The sequence below is a fragment of the Pyxicephalus adspersus genome, chromosome 2 (genome assembly GCF_032062135.1).
Source record: "Pyxicephalus adspersus chromosome 2, UCB_Pads_2.0, whole genome shotgun sequence".
NCBI classification, from domain to species: Eukaryota; Metazoa; Chordata; class Amphibia; order Anura; family Pyxicephalidae; genus Pyxicephalus; species Pyxicephalus adspersus.
The window spans coordinates 116488869-116510573 of record NC_092859.1 but is presented as its reverse complement, the minus strand read 5'-3'; the positions used below and the strand labels follow the sequence as shown (position 1 = coordinate 116510573).

The following is a 21705-nucleotide window of genomic DNA, read 5'->3' as shown; positions in this document are numbered from 1 at the left end:
AGTGCATAGCCAAAGATCCACGCATACAGCACATAAAAACAAACACTGACGACTATTAGATTGCTACATTACTTGATCCACGTTACAAGCCTGAGATGGAACAACTCATCTTGCCTCAATACAGGGGTCCTAAAATGCAGCACTACCAAGAAGTGCATGTAAGGGACTTGTGCTCAGCCTTTCCATATGCCAGCAGCAGCAGCAAGGATCCCTATGGCAGTTACACCAGCCATGGCAGCCAAACAACTAGCTTGAACGCCATGGGTGGCAGTAACAGGAGAGGTGGTATAAGCCAGATTATGCAGGCTTTTTTTGAGCGGAGGAAAGCAGCCAAGCGTGCACCAGTTGCCAATGACTGTCAGCAGCGCTACTCAGTTATGGTGAAGGAATACCTGAGCTCTACATGGGACATCTGCAACCTGCAAAGCCAGGACCTGCTGCGCTACTGGGCATCAAAGCTTAAGCAGTGGCTGGGACTGGCAGGACATGCCATTCAGATCCTTGCCTGCCCTGCTGCAAGTGTGTTAGCTGAAAGAGTGTTCAGTGCAGCTGGGGGCGTTGTGACTGACAAGCGCATTTGCCTCTCCGCAGAAAATGTCAACCAACTTACTTTTATTAAAATAAATAAGGCTTGGATCAACCATGACTTCAACACCCCTTTGCAGAGTGCACTGATTAGTGGGCAACTGCTGCACAGCTTGCTGACACCTTTACGGGAAGAGCACTTTCACAGCCTTCTGCATCTCCTTTTTCCTCCTCCCCCTTGTGGCCCTCTACCTCTACTCTGTCTCTGAGAACTATAACTTGCAATGGAGCTGTGTAACTGGCTATATTTTGTACGGAGGACCTCTCTTGGGGCCCTCTACCTCTATCTACTTTGTGCCTTATATCACTTGTAATGGAGCTGTGTAACCGGCTAAAGGTTTCTAATAGTATTCCTATAAAGCAGCAGTCGCCAACCGGTCATCCTGGCTCTGGCCAGTGGACCCCCCAGTGGGGTCAGGAGAGGGTCCCCGATGAGGGGGGTTAACCCGCCAGAGCCACAGACCACGCACAGATCGCAAGCTTAGGGTGGTGGGCGGGTTCTGGCATCAGGACCTCATTCTGGGGGAAGTTTCTTCCCCTTTGAGTGACAGGGCTCCCCACACATGCGCGGTAGTTCGTGAACTTGGTGGTCCATGACATCCAAAAGGTTGGCAACCACTGCATTTCCAGGGAAATGTCTGAAAAAAAGCGTTTTCATTTGAGATTTTTGTACAGTAATATCAATACACCACATTTGTGTCCACAAGTGGATGCTTCCAAAACAGTCCACACTCACAGCTTGAATTCCTGGAATTAAGACTAACTCAGCCTCTTAAATGATGTTCATGTTTTCCCCAGGCTATGAAGAAAAGACTGTTAATAAAATTTGAAGCAACGTTACAGTTAGGAAGCAGATCTTTCCTATATAGAGTTGTCCTGAATCAGAAGTTGCCAAAGAAAAAATAGCAATAAGCAGAGAGAACCACTGGGATAAACTCCATTAGAGGGTAGGACACAGGATAAAATTACAAATACTTCCTTTTTATTGATGCAGATATAATATCTTGGGTCCAATGCAACAACAGTAGTAATTCTAACATCAAGCCAACAGTGCTATACTTTATTTAAAGCAGACCTAAAGTATGCAGTTTGGGTTTATGTGTATCATAAGCCCAAATTCTATTCAAGTGGCTGTGTTGTTGCCTTCAATAATGAAGTTTAAAATGTTATTTGGACACATTTTCTTCTGGTTCTGGTTGCAGCTCTGTTGCAGTTCTCTGGAAGCTGCTGGCGCTCCTGGGAGAATTCATTGGGTGTCATTGGTAAAGCTTTGTGTTGCAGGCAGTTGGTGAGTGTGGTCTTGAGTTGTGTGTCATTTGGTGGGAGTGGTTTTGAGCCCTATATCATTCGTGTGATTGGCTTTGTGCAGTTCTTCTAGTACATGTATTAAACCTGTCACTCATCAGAATCTTCAGTATAGGCAGAGACTGCATGGGACTCTGAGAATAGCCCAATACAACAAAGTGAGTCACTACATGTTTCAGACTAATAGCTGAGTTGAAGGTTTTTTCATGTTTTTGACTTTTGTGAAATAATAGATTGGAATGTTATGCCCACTTTAGGTCAGTTATCTCTGAAACTGGTATGTGCAGAGAGTTTTTTTTGTACAGTCAAGATGTAGTAGCAGGCTAGTATATGCCTCAATGGGTCGCCATTATACTTGGCTGAACCCAGTCTGTGATCCCTTGCTGCATTATAAGAACCAGGAAGGCCAAAAGCAGCTTTAATGGTCATGAGGCATAAAAACATAAAGCTTTCAGAAATGCCAACAAATTAGAGATAGTTTCTCTTTGATCTGTTTTCCATATTCTCAACTCTGCCACCCATCTAACTTTTGTAGATATTTTAGTATCCTTTGTATGGAAGGAGTCCTCAACACTACCTGGTCTGGATTCCAGCTCAGTGAATCAAAGCAAGATCCAAGTAGCTGGTGGCATTTCTTGTGTGGAACAGTGGTGTTTTCCTAGTGGTAGCAAGACTGTGTATGTACAAATAAAAGGGCTTAATGGATGGAACTGGCTCTTTTCTCAACAATGTATTGATCTGTGAAGGTAGCCATCTTGGAAGAGAGGAAAATGCAAAATAAGCTGTGTAGCGATCCACAACTCTCTCTCCAGATCTCCTTAAACTAGCAGTCACAGACAGCAGTGCCTTGGATCTCACACTGCAGATAATCAGATATGAGGCTGCTGGCACAGGAGTTCCTAGGCATCCTTACATACTAGTAAATGCACTTCTATTTTCTGGTGGAGTTTAAGACAAAGGTACATTTTCATTTTATTTCATAGACACAAGTGTTATTTCTAACTGTTTCCTGTAACATTACAGCTAATTACAGACAAAGCAAATCAGATTGTGTAAATAAACCTTTATAATATCCATTCAATCATCTAAAGTATTTTATATTATAAAATGTATCCTTTTTTATTAAATGTGTTAAACCTGCTTTACTTTATTGAACAGACAAAGTAGGCAGTCTTGGTGTGTTTTAGAATTGAGCAGCATTTGTGTGTATGAAGGTTTTACAGACTGCTTCCTCATCTAAATCCTCACATTACAGAGGGCAGAGGGGAACAGCGGGACACAATGTGATAAATGGCTTATTATTTCTCAGTAGAAGTTTTGTTGGTCTTATTAATATTATTTATAACCCCAGGTTATTAAATTAGGTAGTAGAAAATGTGCTGATTTATGGGCAGGCATATGAACTATGTAACATGTGAGGAGGGTCTGTCAGAGAAACACTTTAATCTGTCACAGAGGAGGGATGTGTATATGACAATATGACACAGAGGAATAGCTGGTGAGTAATGTCCCATTATCTGATGAATGGGACCAGTTGCTCTGTCATTCTCTTGGCTGAAAAAAAATAACACAGTTCAGCAATTTAAGATTTACAAGAAAATGAATGTTAAGTTTAAAATTCTAACAATGCATTAGATACAATTCACAAAACTTAAACACAAGGATAATAATCTTTATTTTTGTTATATAACCATAATTTTCAAATTTAGTTAGACACAACTGAAACTATGTGTTACTATTTTAAATATATTACACATATAGACAAATGAGCAGCCAGTAATGTGAAAGTAAACATTTTTTCACAGTGAAATCATTACTTCTGGGTGTAAATCAAGTCAAATCCAACGCCTTCCTTTAAGGCAGAAATATCAGAATCTCTATAAAAGTAATATTTAATAATTTATCACACAAAAAATAATTATTTAAAATAAATTTGAAATCTTGGTAATTCACGTAGAACACTTTTATCACCTGTTTTTGAACAGCTGTGTAGAAAGGCTACTAGAATCAATCACAATGACAGGATAACCATCATTCTGTGGTGAGGGGCTAAAAGGATGCCTAATAAAGGCTAACAAGTATAAAACTTGTGGAAGGAAAAAAACTATAAAAGTATTTATTATATCTGTATTATAAATTATTTATTTTTTTGAGCCTGATATTTGAATTATTGGAACTAATAGGAAGAGTATTTTGTCCAAGAAAGCAACAAGATTAATTGGGAGTTTTAAGCTATATGCTCTTAATAAATGTACCATTTGGTTTACAAAAAATACAAAAACTATATACTTTATTACATAATCAACAATACATGAATAGTTAAAATCCTACATATATTTGATTCATTAAAAACAAATTGCTCATGGTAAAAAACCGTGACATACAACGTTCAAACCTCGTCTCAATAAACATCAACGCATTTCGCAGAAGCTATCTGTCCACTTCTTCAGGATACAAATAAGACTTTAGCCTGGATAATCTTTAAAGTCTATAGAACTTCTTGAGATCTGAAATTGGGGTCAAACAGCAATGGAGGACATCGGAAAAAACATCCAAGCAGCAAACAAACTGCTATTCTATATGTTTGTAGGTTGCCTTCAAATCGGACAACCAACTGCCTCCTATTTCCTATCTTCCATTTCTATCCCACAGGCGTTAGCTTTCAATGGATCACCCAAACTTTTTGTCAGCCCTATGTTTTCCACATGTCCTCCGCTGTCATATGCACCCAGCAAGCCCTCCATGTGCCTCATTCTAATATTATTCACATACATCCATTTTGGGTCTAAAAACAACTTAAACCTTCCCTACATATATATTTTCTAAAATCATGTAATTTTGCTAAAATGTAAAATAAAAATGTCAGGAACAAATATTTAGGTTGCAAAACATTTGTCAACTTTTTAAATCTTTATTTTAGTAAACAAAGTACACAAAAATGTATTTTGTCAAAACAACCACAATTTTTGGCAAGATTTAAAAGAAGCAATATCAAGTAAATAGTTGACAAATATGTCAGGCCTTACATTTGAGCCTGTTTTTGTGAAACAGTAAAAACGACAATACTCAAAATTGTCCAAAGATGACTTTTTAAAAACCTTTATAATTCATTGTTTTAGTGTTTAACCCTTAAAACTGACCCTAGAATTGTTCCTCCTATTCCCACATATGCAGTGATACCCAATATTAATTTTTATATATATCTGCATGCCCTACACATGACTTGTATGTCCATTTTAACATTTTTTTAGCTAGCATAAGGGAGGACAATGTGATAGCAAAGGATAACATGTTTACTAAGATATCGATGTCTATTAAGTCCCTAATGTCTCCCATGCCTACTACCCTAGCAGATCTGAGCAAAAGACTTTGCTGAGTCTGCTTATTTTAAAAGATGTTTGACAGCTCTGATCTGGAAGTGTTCAGAGCAGAGTGCTTCTGAGTTTAGTACAAAGAGAGAGGATTAATGTTTTCAGTGATATTCTCTACCGACCATCCTGACAATGTTTTGCTGGTCTCAGGAGGTGCAGATGAGAACCATTTGAGGGGATCCGTCAGTCTTTTGTATTACAGATAGGAGCCACCTATACAAGTGGGACTGGCTAAAATTAAAGTGGAACTAAACTGAAAATTAAAAACAAACGCACTTACCTTTAACTCCACAGATTCCTCAATCGCGCTGGAAAAGTCCTTGATCAGGTCTCGCACCGTCCTGGAATTTTCCTTTGTCCTTGTGTGGAGGAAGCTCCAGGTGCCGCCATCTTAAGCCTTCTTTTTTGGCTACTTCACCCCATCTTGCACTGCCCAGGCACGAGATTGGGTGATGTAGCCTGCTGTAAAAGGGAAAGAAGAGTGCAGATCTTACTGTGCTTGCGTGAGATGTTTCCCCTCAGTAAAAGAAAATGCCCTTCGGGCATTCGAAGAAGCAGCAGTCAAGAGCCATGGGGCTCTGAGCTCCCATTCAGTCTTGATCATTGCGGCGATCCTTATAGTCTGCAACAACCTGCAAATGTTTCTAACTAGTTAAAAATACAATAAAACAGACCTAAAGTCTTTGAGGACATTTGAGAATGAACAACTTCCCATTAGTAGCAGCTACAAAGTTGAGTGAAGGCTTGTTCTTTTACCGTTAGTTAGAATAAGTTAATTTGATGTCTATACCCCGTGCATAGGGACACTTTTTATGGTAAAAATTGCAAGTGCTGTTAATGTCAGGTACTCCAGGTAAGAAATTCCAACAAATACAAAAAATATTTGCTTAACAAAACTTTATACATTTAGACTTGATGTGAGACATAGTAAAATGGATTTTGGTTTTATTTATATTTTAAGTCTATTTATAGATACTTTCACCCAAGATTCATACAGCTTCACCAATGATTTGCACATTTTCCAATTGAATCTCAGATTCAAGTAGAATGTAAATACTGGGTAAAAGTTATGTAACTCTTGTGTGAAAGCATTTTAAAACCTTGTAGGTTGAAAGGGTTCAAACATTGAACCTCAATTCAATTCCTCATTAATGCATTGGTAGTGTAGTTCCTGAAGCCCTTGTTGTTTGCTTTATCTATTTATGTTTCCTGTATCGACCTGATTGGTGGCTATGTGTAAGGCTACGTACACATGAGCAGTGGTTCTCAGCTGATGTCGAACGAGAATCTTGCATGTGTACAGTGCTCATCGTCTGAACGACAGTACTGCCGGATCCACGGACGATAAATGATCGTAATGCATGTGAAAGGGAGAAAGCTCTGCAGGGTGTTGTTTCGTAGTTCTCCCCCTCCCCTCTATAGAGCAGAGAAGTGCTGTATGTACAGCACTCGTTCATGCATCATGCAGTCGTTTGTTGTTGGAAAGGATTGTGAAAGATCCTTTCCAATGACAAATATTGCACATGTGTACTTAGCCTAAGAGAGAACAAAGAGTCATTAATGCATGTGTTTGAGAAAACTTCTCCTACATCACAACCTGTATTTCACAGATCACCAGATTACTGGCCAACATAGCAAGTAAAAGCCAGAAAGAGTAGATTACCATTATGTCTCTTAGTCACTAGGAAATGTTGGCTTGGCTCAACTGCCCCCCATAATCAATATGATCACCTCAATAAAGACTGTTTATTAAAGGGTAATTCTAGAAGCAAAATGACAAGTATGTCTCAGATTTGTAGAATGCATTTATTTGTCATGTATTTAGTGAAACAAAAAGGTCCAATAGTTTTGAAACTTTCAAATATTCCACTTAAAATATACCTAATGTGGGGGTCATATACATGGCCTATATATCTGCTTCTCTTTTGTTATAGTTTTTTTGTTTCTAGTTTGAGTATGGGTATTACTTCTTTACATGTTTGTTTATTTGCTTGTATGGTAGTGTAATGTTAAAAAAACAAAAATATTTTTAAACAAATGTCAATTTTAGAACTGAGGCTGTGTAGTACCAACAAGCCTGTGTTGCTCTTGATAGGGTTAAGAATATCCAGAAAGTGAGAGTTAGACATATAATAGGTTGTTGGTAAACATGGGTAGTATGTCATAGCAGTACACTCACTGAAGGTCCAACTGACCTAGGAAGTAGATAATCATCATGGTGAAAAAAATAGCAATCTTAGAGTCTTTGGTATTCACTTTTGTATCTGTACATCTAAAGCATCTAAAGCCAAAACTTTGTTGTTGTTTTTTTTTGTTTTTGTTTTTGTTTTGTTTTTTTGTCCGTTTTAAACAAAAAAGAAAAAGTGTAACCCCTTAAGTCAGTTTTTTCCATCTGTGTTGCAATGAGATTATTTCTTCTTACACTATTGTCACTAGAACAAGTGTCTGCTTTGGAAGATTGCACAGATAGGCATACAATCTCACTTTATCAAAAGAAAATAAGCAGTATATATATGTCTGTAGAATTAAAAAAATATATATAAATATTCAAATGCATAAGATATATTGATTTTGTCAATGTGTGCTATCACTTTTATAACATCAGATAATGAAATATTTCCCTTTCAGAGCTAAAGAATATGAGAGTGCCCTAGAGGCTAAAACTCCTGTGCCCGACTCTCCGTATAAAGCTAAGTGAGTATACCTTGTATTCAAAGTCCACTTCAGAACAACTGCTGTTTAGTTGAACTCTTATTGTGTGCTAAATGTAGTTTTGTAAGTTGATTTGTTCATATTTCCAGATTGCAAAGACTTACCAAGGACCTCCAGAAACAACTGCAAACTCAGGACACTGGGATTTGGGCAACTAATAAAGTGTCTGCTCTTGACAGAGCTTTGGGAGAGGTCTCACGGATCTTAGAAAAGCAGGTAAGGCCTATTACATTATTTTTGTTGCACTTACTGTACTTTATGGTATTGTACTGACATGCTTGTGCAGTAAAGTAGATTACTAATATTTTATTTTGTGAGAAATTTGATCAAGGCACATTGTAATGCTTTGTGTTTAGTTTTTTTTTAAAACAAAAAGAAATGTTTTATAAAATGTAATTAATAAAACATGGTTAAAGACTAAATTTACTGTTATATCTAATGAAATTGTCAAAGATAATATAATTTAATTTATAGCATATTATATAAGCAAGAAAGTGAGCAAGGAAGCCAACTGAATGTGACTATTTGACATTTCATTTTTTTTTGGAACCATCACAATCGTTTGCAGCAATTTGTGCAAAATGCAGTCATTTTCAACTCATAATATGTAGCAAGGTTTCATTTCATGCTTTGGCTCAGCTTTCAAAGTGTGCAACATTTGTATGATAAAATTCCAGAGGGGGCTGTATTTTGTAGCTTTACCCAGTCAGATCCTGACCATAACTGTTTGTTATCAGATATCGGATATACCAGCACTGCTACGGAGAGTTATTCCCATTAAAAGCCACAATTGAGGGATTACTTGGATCGGAGTCTTTGCCTTCCCTCCACATGTAATTTGCTGCCAATCAGATAGCAGAACAGCTTTCTATTCTACGGAGTTCCCCATTAACTTTAAATCATGTTCTCAAAATTGAAGCCATTAGTGGGGCCCTAGCGGGGTAGTATCACTTCCTGCATTAATATCTTATCAGGAGTACCCCAATCCCAGTAGACATTACTAAATACCAGGTGAAAGCTGCAGCTAATAAATGTGGTTCCAAAAAACCAAGATATTTCTGCATGTAAGATTTGTGATCAGATGTGACACTACTATTGCCTACAAAATCAGAGAGAGTGCTATATAGTACGGAAAGTACAGCCACCATTTGAGCATTTTACAATTAAAAAGTTACATATGTTGTAAAATCCGTATTTACACTGAACAATGTTATTTTTTGCAGGTTTGTTTAATAATTTATCATATATAAAATTGTGCATCTAAAGCATATTTGTGAACTTAACCAAGTTTATCAAATTTCCTTCAGTTTTGGATGTTTGATCATCAAATGTTTTTTCAGCAAGTTATTTATAACTTCACCCTTGTCTGAACTATATGTTTAAAATAATTGTTTTAAAGGAACCATCCTCCTTCAAGCAAAAACCCTGAAAACTTTCAGTTGGAGAGTAATGTTTAGGGGTTTTGTCTCCTCTTTTCTTAGTCCCCTCTACTATAGCTGATTTAGTCCTATGTGACTGGGAAGCAAAAGGCTTCTGTATTAGTGTGTCAATGATAGGAAGTAAGCTTTCTTTTATATTATAGGTTCTCACCCTCTAATGGCTACCTAAACATAATAAATATTTTTTTCCTGCTTCCTGTACTTTTATTTATAAAATTTCATCATGAGTATTGCAGGGAATTGCTGTAGCGTTTTTTTTTTTTTTTTTATGAATTTCTTACAACCTTGTAAACCTAATGTATAATTGTCTGAGTGAATCCCGAGAGAGTAGTTCTGTATATGTGTTGTTAAATATTCATTTTGATTCTCAGGAGAGTCATCTGTTTTTATTGGTGGATCAATAACCTTCCAGCAGATGGATATAGTGTTGTTTGACCATGCCCATATAATATCATTTTTAAAAGTGGGTAGTAATTCTCTTGTCCGGTGGGCGGTAGAAAGCACCCTGATAGTGTGATCCATTGACTAGTGGGAATACAGTTAACACTGTTAATTGAATTTCCCTTGGGAGTTGTATAGTAGTAAGCTGGGGTATGCTGCTTAGTATGTGGGATGGATGCATTGTGTATGGCTGCTAATCGCTGAGATCAGATACAGAGTACCCTCATGGGAGGATGGGAGTGCTGTACAATAGCTTTTCACTTACTAAATGGACTGCTTTATAGGCTTCATCCTAATAAAGATACTCAAAAGACTTTCTTTATCCTGTTCAAACATGTTAAAATATCCACATTGGCATTTAGTTTTGAGGATAACTGTATACATAGAAATCATATAAAATGTTTATATTTATTTGTAACACAAATTTTAATGCTGCTGATGACAGAAGCTTGCAAAGGCTTAAGGTTCTTTTTTTTTTTTTGGAGATATTCATTTTGATCATACAATTCTACACACTGCATATATTCATAAAAAAAAAAAAATAGTGCAACTAATGTAATTTGAGTGACTTTTTAAACACATTTAAACAAACAAACATTAGACCCAAACAGTGTCTACATATAAAGGTGACATACTTGAAATCATAACACTGGGGAATGCATTTTTTGGTGTGTTAGATCTTACACTTGTTTTTTTTTTTACTAGTTTTTGGGTGGTGAATCCAGAAATGACCCCAGTTTTTTGCTATCACATCCAGTTTTCACGATACAGTGTACACTCTATTTTTGTCAAAAAACATACAAATTTTACATACAATGAAAAAATAATAAAAAAATAACCTAAATGTACTTTTATTTATCTTTCTTTTGTTCATACAAAGGATTTATTGTTACTCTATGACATTTTTTTACAGTAAAACATATTTGAAAAATATTCAGGTAATTGGTTAAGGTAAAAATTTACGCTTATAGCTTTTCCTGGAGTGTTCAGTGTTAGGACAATCCCACGGGATGCTCCAACAATAGTCAGCCATCAAATGTACATCCCATCTACCCTGATACCGTTCTTCCATCTTGGTGGAATCGTTCACCTTGCTCATCACTGACCACACCAAGGTTTTCTAGGAAGTTAGAAACATGGCTATGCAGATATTGCACCTTGATGCTCATTTTGTAGCCCTTGACAATGGCTTTGAATGATAACCAAGCATTCTTTTTGACTTCTGACATTGTCATGATGAAATGTTCATCTTTGATGAGCTGCCGAATCTGTGGACCATCAAACACATCGACCTTTATTTTTTCAAATGACAGACTAGGAATTGCCAAAATGAGGTACTTGAAACAGTCTCCTTCAGTTGGGAAAGCTTTAACGAACTGCTTCATCAGACCCAGTTTCATGTGCAGAGGCAGGAATATAATATATTTTTTCTATCAACAAGTGGCTCATTTGGAATGTTTGGATCACCTAGTTTTAGGGCAGATCTTGTAGGCCAATTCCTTTCCACCCTCACGAGCTCTGCTGTCCCACATGTACAGATAACAGTGATACTTGGTATATCTGCAGTGCCAACCAAGAAGAAAGCATACTATTTTAAGGTCAACACAGATGACCCAATTGTGTTGGTGACACAACAACTCAATGACTCTTTATGTCTGCCTTTTACTCACAACAAGAAACTGAATGGCCAATTAGGATTGACCCAAATATATTGCCAATGTGAAGGAGGACACACTTTAAGCTCCGCTTTGAGCTATCGATGAATACTCGACATTCACTTGAGTTATATATTGGAATCCCCAATTCCTCCATTAAACTAGGTATGTTATGGCAATACACAAAGCAGCTGTCAGTTTTAAAGTACTGCAGAAATGCAACTTCTCTGCTTCGAAAGTACGATACCTTTGTTCCTTTTTCAAGTAAGTTCTAAAGCCTTCTTTGTTAGTCCCAAATCACGTGCCAAATCATTCACCTCCTGCTGATCAAATCCCTTATGAACAGAGTCCACTTCAATTTCAAACGCTTCATCATTGTTGTCACCTAGTTCATCACCATAATCATGTTCTTCAAGAGAGAGTAGTATAACGAAAACCGGCATTGGGATTTCTTCTGAATGAGCCACTGGGCGTATAGCCAATGGTAGACTGGGATACTCTATGTTACATTTATTTTCTTGTTATATCCTGAAGTTTTTACTATGCAAAAGTAACAGTCACTGAAATGATCTCCTGGCTCTCGCCAAACCATAGGTATACCAAATGGCATCTTATCACGTGTTGCCTTTGTCCACATTCGTAAAAACCCTCGACACACTGTTTGCACACCTTATGAGGGGCCAAGAACTTGTCTTGATCACCAGGTTTACCTTTGAAATATGCAAAATAGGCTTGCTCTACAAATGTGCTGATGTACGCCCTGGGAATGGTGAAATTGCCACAGGTATAACAAAATGAATCAGGGTTGTTTAGGCACTTAGAATGGGAAACAGCAGAGTCAGACATGATCTGAAAGAAAGGAAAATACGTGTGGAGAGGTCTCACGGATCTTAGAAAAGCAGGTAAGGCCTGTACGTAGTGAATAAATTTTGCTTATTCACTACGTAGAGCAGAGCACAACTTCTGACCACACTGTCTTGCGTGTAAATGAATAGCCTATACAAATCCATGCTACAGTATTCACATTAATTTAAGCAGTAGAGAAAAAAAGACGTGATAGAAGAAAACGAACTGCACTTTCAAAATCAGCATAACTATTTTAGTGTAAATAAGCCTAAAAATTGTCATTAAAAAATTTGTTCAAAGTTGTTTCCCAGTGTAATCCATCATAAATGGTGTACTTAGAAAAACACAAGTACCCCCTTGGCTGGTATTACCAATTTTAGCAAAAATTATTTAGATGTTTTGCACAACTGCCCACCTGTCTCTGATTTTTTGAACTCCTCACGTCCTTTTTATTGCATAATTACTTGGATATTGATGTTGCAGGATATTGCAAGATTTAGGCCATACTATAGTGGATTTGTTAGTGTGCTTGGGATCACTGAAAGATTTATTGTTAATTCAGTTTCAACTTTTGGACATTCTTATTAGACACAGTTTGATGTTCCATGGAATTCATAGGTGACTTGAAAACTGCAAACCATAACATTGCAATTAACATTCTTCTGATATACTTCCTGTTAGCAGAGAACATGGGATAACCAGAGGCATGGAGTCTAAGCAATACCTAGTCTTCATCAAATCATCCCACAAGGAGTGGTTGGCCAGTGAACCCAGTGATCACCGGACTCTGCTGCAAGGTGCCACAAGGTCATGGCCTGCAGGATCACTATAACAGAAGGAGGGCTGGCAAAGGAAGGCTACAGCATAGAGAAAGTTCAAAGTGACAGGTATAGTCTCAGGGTGAGCAGAGCTTAGGGCAGGCAGCTGCAAAGCGTTGTCAGTGATCTAGGCAAAAGTTAGGGAAGTTGGCCCCTGGTGTGTCCGCTTCTCAATGGACCCAGTGATCAACGCACACAGCACCAATTCCCAATAGAGTGTCTTTGATTTGTGGCAAACATTTCTACTGTTACTGCTGCCAAACTGTCTTTGATTTATCACTCTGCAGCACATTGGTCTGAAAGCTTGGTCCGATATGTATAGGAAATTCTTAAGTAAAATTTCCTGGGCCATCAAGTATTGTACAAAATGCCTGTTGTTTGAAGTCTACGCTATTGGTAGATTATTTTCAGCACAGTGGAATAATTGCTACTTTGTTAACAAAATGAACAACTTAGAAAGGGGGTAACTTCCTTTTTACATGACTGTAATTTTACACGTTAATGTTTCTCAGGTCTTCTAAAGTTCTAGCATTGATCCTGCAAATCCTATAGTGTAGCTGCATGCAGTGAGAATAGTAACATAGATGCACATGGGTGGGTACATAGGACCCAAACAAGCCTTCTAAACATTTTCTTAAATAAAAATTGTAATAATATATCCATGTATCTCACTTTTTTGCCTCGTTGTACCTGCTTTTTGTTTTAAAGAAATATGTAAATTCATTGCAGTAGTATTTATTGAAAGCACTATATTATTCCTATTATTAATATTTTTATTAAACACACTTTATATAGTGTCAACGTATTACACAGCACTGTACATTAAATAGGTGTTGCAAATGACAGACAGATACAGACAGTGACACCGGAGGAGGGGAGGACCCTGGCCAGAAGAAGAGCTCACAATCTAAGAGGTGAGGGAAGTGGCACACAATAGTAGGGGGAATATAGCATGGACAGCCTTCTTTTATCTTACTTGCATTGTGATGAATGGTGACAGGAAATTTTACTAGACGGAACTCAAATATCATTTCTTTCTTTTTGGTATCAATTAGCAGTGAATTAGAGATATACATTGTAAATATCGCTGTCTCATGCAGTTTAACTTTTGAGTGACAAACATCAAAATTGTATTTGTAAAGGCAAGGATCAAAATGAAAAACTTCTCTTAGCTCTTAAGATACAGACCCGGAGCTAAAAGTATTTTGATTGGAAAGCCCCATTCAATTTTTTTGTTCACCTACTTTCTTTAGGGTCCTTCCTATTGAGTCTCACACTTAACGTTGATCTAGCAGTAGGCCAGTTCACCTGACTGGATTATCAGTTTAGTTTTATTTTTATTAAAATTAAAAACTGGGGAAAAAAATAATTCCTAGAAACATAAATTCAGCACTGGACAGCTCCCAAATTTTTACTGCTATCAGTTTATTCCATGCTTTTTTTTGCCTACTATTCAGTTAACAGTACTAAAATTCTGCTGATCTTTAGTGAGTCAAGGCCAGTGCAGTCGTTATACTGGATTTCATCTGAACCTACTAATGAAATCAGATATTGCAGTACCTCCAAAATTATGTAATTTTTTTTCATATGTAAAATAAAATTGTAACCCTAACAAAAACTATTTTTTAGGATACATATGTACCGAGTGTAAAAAAACATGTTGGATATCTCCGCATGTTTAATCAATTTTTTTCTTGCATTATTACAAACTTTTAATATCAAAAAAGCATGGGTAAGGGGGAGGGAAGGCGAAAAACCAAAGATCTACATTCATTCACTCACCTTAAATCTTGGTCAAGATTCAAAGACCAAAGAAGACATGGCCAAGTGTTATGAGCTAGTGCTTAATGTTTTATTTTGGGACTATTTGATAATTAACAGACGTTTAAGACAGTCCAGCTCTAATTTTTGTTTTAGGTCTTGGAGCCATGGCTGTCAATCCACTGACACCAATTTTAATGAATTTAATCATACTCTGTCTTTACTGGTAGGTAATTTTCTTTAGAGCATGGATTAGGTGCTTGCGCCACCATGCTTCACTGTCTTCATTGTTTGGGGGTCGTCTGACAAACTGTCAGTGGCTCCTAGGCCCAAAAAGAACAATCTTGCTTTAATCAGGTCACAAAATGTTGGGTCATTTCTCTTTAGCCTAGTGAATATGTACCAAGTCAATGTGACTTTTTTTCAACATTGGGACTTTGCAGGGGCTTCCTACCAATAGCTTGGCTTCACATAGACGTGTTTTGATTGTAGCAGTACCCACAGGTAATTTTATTATTATTGGCCAGTACTTATATAGCACCAACATATTACGCAGTTTTTTACAAAGTCCATAGTCATGTCACTAACTGTCCCTCAAAGGGGCTCACAAACTTTTTTTTTTTTTTGAGGGAAAGCCAACTAACCTAACTGCATGTCTTTTTGGGATCTTCCTGGAACTGGTTACTAGCTGAGTCTCTGCCATGTTTACTACTCTTCTATCCATTTGAATGTTAGGTTTTGGTTGCCATTTTAAAGTACAGGTAGTCCCCGGGTTACATACGAGAAAGGGACTGTAGGTTTGTTCTTAAGTTGAATTTGTAAGTCGGAACAGGTACATTATTTTCAAAAATGCAATTAAGCCAGAGGTTTGTCTCAACATATTATTAGGCAGCGTGGAGTCAGTTACTGTATAAAATTCTCAGTGAGAGTTAATCACAAACAAAGCAAAAAAAAAAATAGAGCCTATAGACATTCATTAACTTCTGGAGCAAGCTGTGCTTTGATATGCAAAAAGAAACAACTGCAGAGTTTGTCTTGGTCTGTAGAGTTACAAGATGCTACAGAAGAGCCCAGTTTGTATCTAGGAGTCGTCCGTATGTCAGATGTCCTTAACTCGGGGACTACCTGTATTTGAGATCATTGTAGCTAGGCAGCCTATCATTTTCTGCTGTTCTTTATATGTTTGTGCTCTCCAATCAATTTTTTTAATCAGAGTGCACTGGTCCTCTGGGTCTGAAATGACCAATTTTACTCAGATTTCTAGAGAGAAATGCATTTAAACCAACATGTACAACATTTATTTGCTGCCTTCTTTCTTTATATAAGGGCATTATTTCACAGAATGAATTACCACTCTAACTGACCTCCACACTGCTATTATTTTGAATTTTCAATTAATGATTCAATTACAAAGAATCAGCTGCATGCATGTAATGACTGCTGGGTCTGTTGGTTTTCTATGACGCTACTACACCTACTAGTAAATTATTTTCATGTGATTCCTACCAACAGTGATTGATCAGGTTAATGATGTGGGACTGCTTTTATTCTGCACACAACTGTATTTCTTACTAAATATTAGATGGCATGGTTCACATCCCCAAATGGTTTCTATTTCTTGGTTTTACACTACCTTATTTTGGACCCAAAAAAAATTTTAGGGAGAACATTTGTATTCATAATTCAGTCAATAATGATGTATGATTAATTGAGTGGAATTAGGCTGTAATACCCCTGACATAGCGGTATTTGTGTGATTCATTTCTTCCACCTTACACAGGTTTAGTAGAGAACATAGATTAGCACAGATTGGATAATAGAGTTTAGGTTGTTAAAGAAGATTACAAGAGTTTTTGATAATCGGCTCTGATGTGAACTGTTGATGTCAAAGTTAAGTCAGGTGATATCTGGCAGTGGAACAGAAGGAAATATATATATATATATATATATATATATATATATATATATATATATATATATACTCCTACACCCATATACACTATAAATAAACTGGATCTGCTTCAGAAAGTTCTTATTTATCTTTGATTGTTCCAAGGCAATAATATTTTTCAGCTGCTTTCTTGCTACTTTAAATGCACAGAAACTGAATTTGATTACATTATACATTCCCAGTGATTGGACATTCAAACACACAGTCAAAAATTTGCCATATTCTGAGTATTTTGCTTTTGTTTTTATGTCCTATTTCCTTTTTTGTTTCATTGTCAGTTTTTACCTTTTTATTTTATGTGTAATACTTTATACCGATATCTTCATACAATGTTATGCACAGTCTGTATATCACACAGTTTCACATTTTACTCCTTGCTTCATGTTATATTTTCTCTTACTGTGTAGTATTTATTGTACCACTGCTTAAACACTAAATCATATACTCATCAGCATTTAAAGGCTCATACATTTCTTTAAAAGGGCCTGTCCTATTCAAGCTATATATTCTCTATTATTTAATGATGTGAAGCACCAACAATGCACCTGGTTGCCAGATTCATTAGGTTGGATGTAATATGATAGGACAGTATTTTTTATTTTTAAAACATTTTTTCATTTTTAACCAAAAAAGTATTTTTTTTGGTATTACAAATATGTACCCTATTGTGGAATAGGATTTTTAATGATAGCCCCACTTTAAGACGTGGTAAGGTTATGATGGTTAAGAGACAAGGTCTACCTAGCTTCTTTTGAAATATAAACTGCTGAGACTTTTATTCATTTTCCAAATAAGTTTTTAGACATAATACTGCAGAAAATGTAATAGAACATGATAGTGGTTCTATCCCTATAAAAGGGTAAATATGCTGTAAAAAGTCACAACGTATCAAAAAGTTGGCAGTGGTCTTGAGAGCATGTAATTAAATTGGTACTGCCGCCTGCACTGTAATGAAGTGAAGGTTCCTATGTCTTATTACAGAGTCATGAGGTGACCAGCTTGTTACTTCACTGTGATCCTATTAAGGAAAAACGAGACAGTTTGATTTAAACATTAAAACGGAGCTAAAGAAACATATTGGGGTGAAATTTCCTGTAATCAAAATGACCTTTGAAAGAAATATCACAGATGCAAACATACATTGTCATTAGCCTGAGAATGGTTATTCCCAGAAATCTCACCTTGTCATTTATCATATTTCATTATTCTATATTATTATACAAAAAGAAGGAAACTGTGCATTCTTTTTTTTTTGAAGAACTGTAAAAAATAAATAAACCATTAACCATGATCTGTAGATAAAATTATATAGATTTTAAATGTAACAATTTTACCCTGGGTTCATCATCTTAACTATGGAAATATCACCCACTTCAAGTGAAAGAATCCGATCTGCTTACTCTATTACTTTTTTATTCTTGCTTTTTTTTTGCACATCCTTTTTATTGTCATATTTTCTTAACACTTTTTGTGCAGTTTTTTTTTAACTGTGGGAGAAAAAACACAAGAACTGTGTAAGCAAACAGGTGAGCCTTAACTAGTGAAATTGTTGTGATGTAAAAGTATGATTTGTTGACATGTATCCCAAGGCAATCCCTTTTGTACCTTGTCAATGTAGGATCAGACAGCCACACACCATGGGGCATATGTAGCTTTACAAGTTGGCACCAGAATATTGATGAAAAGATGTCATCTCACCCATTTTATTTTTACCTGACAGAAAAACCACCACCATCGTCTGATGATTCTCATCCCATAATCACCTCAGGGCTGATATTGGATAAGAATCTGGCGTGTGTACAGCGCTTATCGTTTGTTGTTCATGGATCCACAAATGATTAAAGATGGACAATCGTAATGGAAATAAGGGGGAGAGAGCGCAGCGGGGAGGCGCCCACTCGTTCTCCTCCCCCTCTCCATAGAGCAGAAAGATGCCGTAGTATAGTGCTCCTTCATGCAGCATGCAGTCGTTTGTCATTGGAAAGGATTGTAAAAGATGTTGTTTTTATTGATGCATGTATTTACATAATTTTAAGGCCGGAAAAAAAAAATAAGCTTTGTTTTTTTCTTTTTTTTTTTTTTTTGTGTAATCGGACAGCAGAGTCTCCTTTCAGACAGAGCTGAATTTGTGACAGCACCTCTGATCTTCCAACTTAGGTGGAAGTTGGGATTAATAAAAGGTGGTTATGAATTTTTATTTAAAAAATCCAGCTTCAAAAGCTTTCCTATAACCTCTCCCAATGGTGCTGAATTTTTCAGATAATGGACAGTATGTAAGATTACATTTAGAAAGGAATTACTATTCTAGATTACATTTAGAAAGGAATTAAGAGTTGACGTGTGATTCTTAAACGTGAATTTTGTGAATGTTTTTTGAAGTTTAATGCAGAAATTGCAAAAATGTAAAAAAAAGTATTATTCCAAATATAAATACACAGTGCATAAAGTATCCTAAAAAGTCGATAGGAATAGTTCCCTTTCTGAAATCTCACTATGCTGCAGGAGCAGAAGCTAGCCTCATCCCATCTAGTAGCAGTGTGGTCTTGTTCTGCTAGTGACAAATGGTTAGATTGTCTAGTTCCTGTCTGTTCTCAATAAGTCAAGTACAAAGCTGTCATGACCCCTCACCCTGGGGAAGCCTCCTCCACATTAACAGCTGTTGTTCCTTTCATTAACCAGGGTAATTGTAACTTGTGTTTAGAACTCAAGGGTTCACCACATAGTATAATTCAGGTCATCTCTCTGTTATCCCCCTTCTGGCAGTGTTAGTGGAAGGCAGCCGCTAATCTTATTAGTCTGCTGTCACTCATACTGCCAAGCTTGGAGACGAAGTACTATTTAGCAATTTAGTCCATGAGTATACCACACACAGGAGAGATTCCAGGACATCACAGATCAAAAGCAAGTATTTCCTTGGTAATTTAGGAAAGCCTAAGTACCTTCAAACATAGAACCCTAATAGATATGCTTGTAAAAATTGGGCATGATTTAAAACAAACAAACATGAAATTAGTTTAATAAACCTTAACCTTACAGTGCACACTACAACCTAGTAGCCATTCCCTTTAAGAAAACCACAACGGAAAATGCCAGCAGATGTTTTTTCTGACTATAATTCTCCTTTGAAAGGTATGCATTTTGGAGTAATTACTCACGTAGCTAAAAGGTAAAAAAATGAAAAAAGAAAAAGCAATTTTCATAGTTCTGATGTCCTAAAATCAGGAGCCGTTCAAATGAAATACATTTAACCATCAGCACTTATAAATCAGCCCTAGAGAGAGTAGGTACAAACACATAGTATTTACAGCAAGGGTAGCTTTCAAAGCATTGTGGGAGCAAAGCTGTTTTCCCCCTCATTTCATGAGGGCGGACAGCCATAATATTCAGTGAAGTGGCTGAATACACAAAATTATAAATGGCTGCATATTTCTTCCCAGTGAAGCCACAAAATGTCTATTTCAGGTCTATATAAGTTATTTAGCCTGCTGTTAATTAAATATGCTAAAAGGAAAAGGGTGTATTTTAGCAGGCACTGCTAAAACTGCTTATATTGATGAAAATGATTCTGCCATTGCCAGTTAAGCCAGAGCAAGAAAATCATAACTTTGTATCTTTATTCTCTGACAGATTTGCAATAACTACATAAAACCTGGTATTCTCCTGGTGCTTTGTATCTCAATACAGATATTTGTTCAACAAATTTGTGCCCAGAGTAAAGTGGTGACTGGCTCAGTGGAAACATCTTACCTCCAGCACTAGACACACTTCCATCTTATTTGAAAAAAAAATATCTTGCCTGTTTTTAAATTATTTGAATAAAAAATCCAGTTGCTTGTATATTAAAGACCTTTTACTTTTTGCTTTTAATTTTTAAATGTTTAAAGTAGAACAAAAGATCATTACCTAAACTGTCAAAATCACCAAGTTTCACATATAGGAATACCAGGCATATCCCGGCTTTCCCTGTGGTTGCCGGGAATTAAAAAAAATCTTACACATACCTGTGTGGGACTTGTCATCCCGGCCTGGCCAATCAAGTTTTCCAAAGATTGAGGAACAATTGAAGAAGATGGAAGGGGGACAGGTGAGTATAGACTGGGTTTAGTTCTGCTTCAAGGATTTTTTTGATACATTTTTATGTTAAAAAAAGAATAAAGTTAAAAGTTAGAATGAAATATACTTGTTATATATAAATAAAATATGATATTGTTCAGAATGTATTTATATCTTTTTTGTCCTTTTTTAACTACTTTTATTTTCTTTATTTGCTACCTAATATTTCTCATGTTTTGTCATGAATCATTTTTTGTCAAAGATTATTTTATGTTGGATTTTTATGGAATTTTATATGGATATCTTGTTTGCTAGAACCTACAGTTTAATTCTGTTCAAAAAGTTTTTGTCTTTTTTTTTACTTGGATTCAAAATTGTGTTTTTATTTTTACTCTATAGTCGTTTATATATTCATTCCATTTGCTTTTATCCCCTCACACATTGTCAGGTTAGCCACTATTCCTAGCACCTTGCTTTGAAGTTTTGCTGTAGAAGAATGCTCTCCTAGGTTTAGTAAAAATGGCTGCCATTTGGGGGTTTTAAAGCTGCCTGGTGTAAAGAGCTCTAAATGTATATAAAATCCTGTGTGTTTCCAATAAAAGATAAAAATCAGACGTTGATCTTTAACCACCTGGGCGTTACACTGAGGTCTAGATTTCTGTACCAAAAGCGTTACAGGTTTTCATGAAATTTTTTTTTTTAAATTGTAGACCTGTAACTTACAGAAATATGTCCGAATAGGGTTCTAGTAGATATAATGAATATAAA

At 36.4% G+C, this 21705-nt stretch overlaps 1 protein-coding gene across 3 annotated transcripts in view; it reads left to right on the top strand.

The window, feature by feature from the left end:
- SCAPER (S-phase cyclin A associated protein in the ER) overlaps positions 1 to 21705 on the top strand; it is a 150842-nt gene that overhangs the window by 85323 nt on the left and 43814 nt on the right. For all 3 annotated transcript variants that reach the window (XM_072402028.1, XM_072402030.1, XM_072402029.1), the window contains 2 exons: positions 7890 to 7955; positions 8063 to 8189. In XM_072402028.1, the coding sequence (XP_072258129.1) occupies positions 7890 to 7955; positions 8063 to 8189 (193 nt within the window). The remainder of the gene's footprint in view (positions 1 to 7889; positions 7956 to 8062; positions 8190 to 21705) is intronic.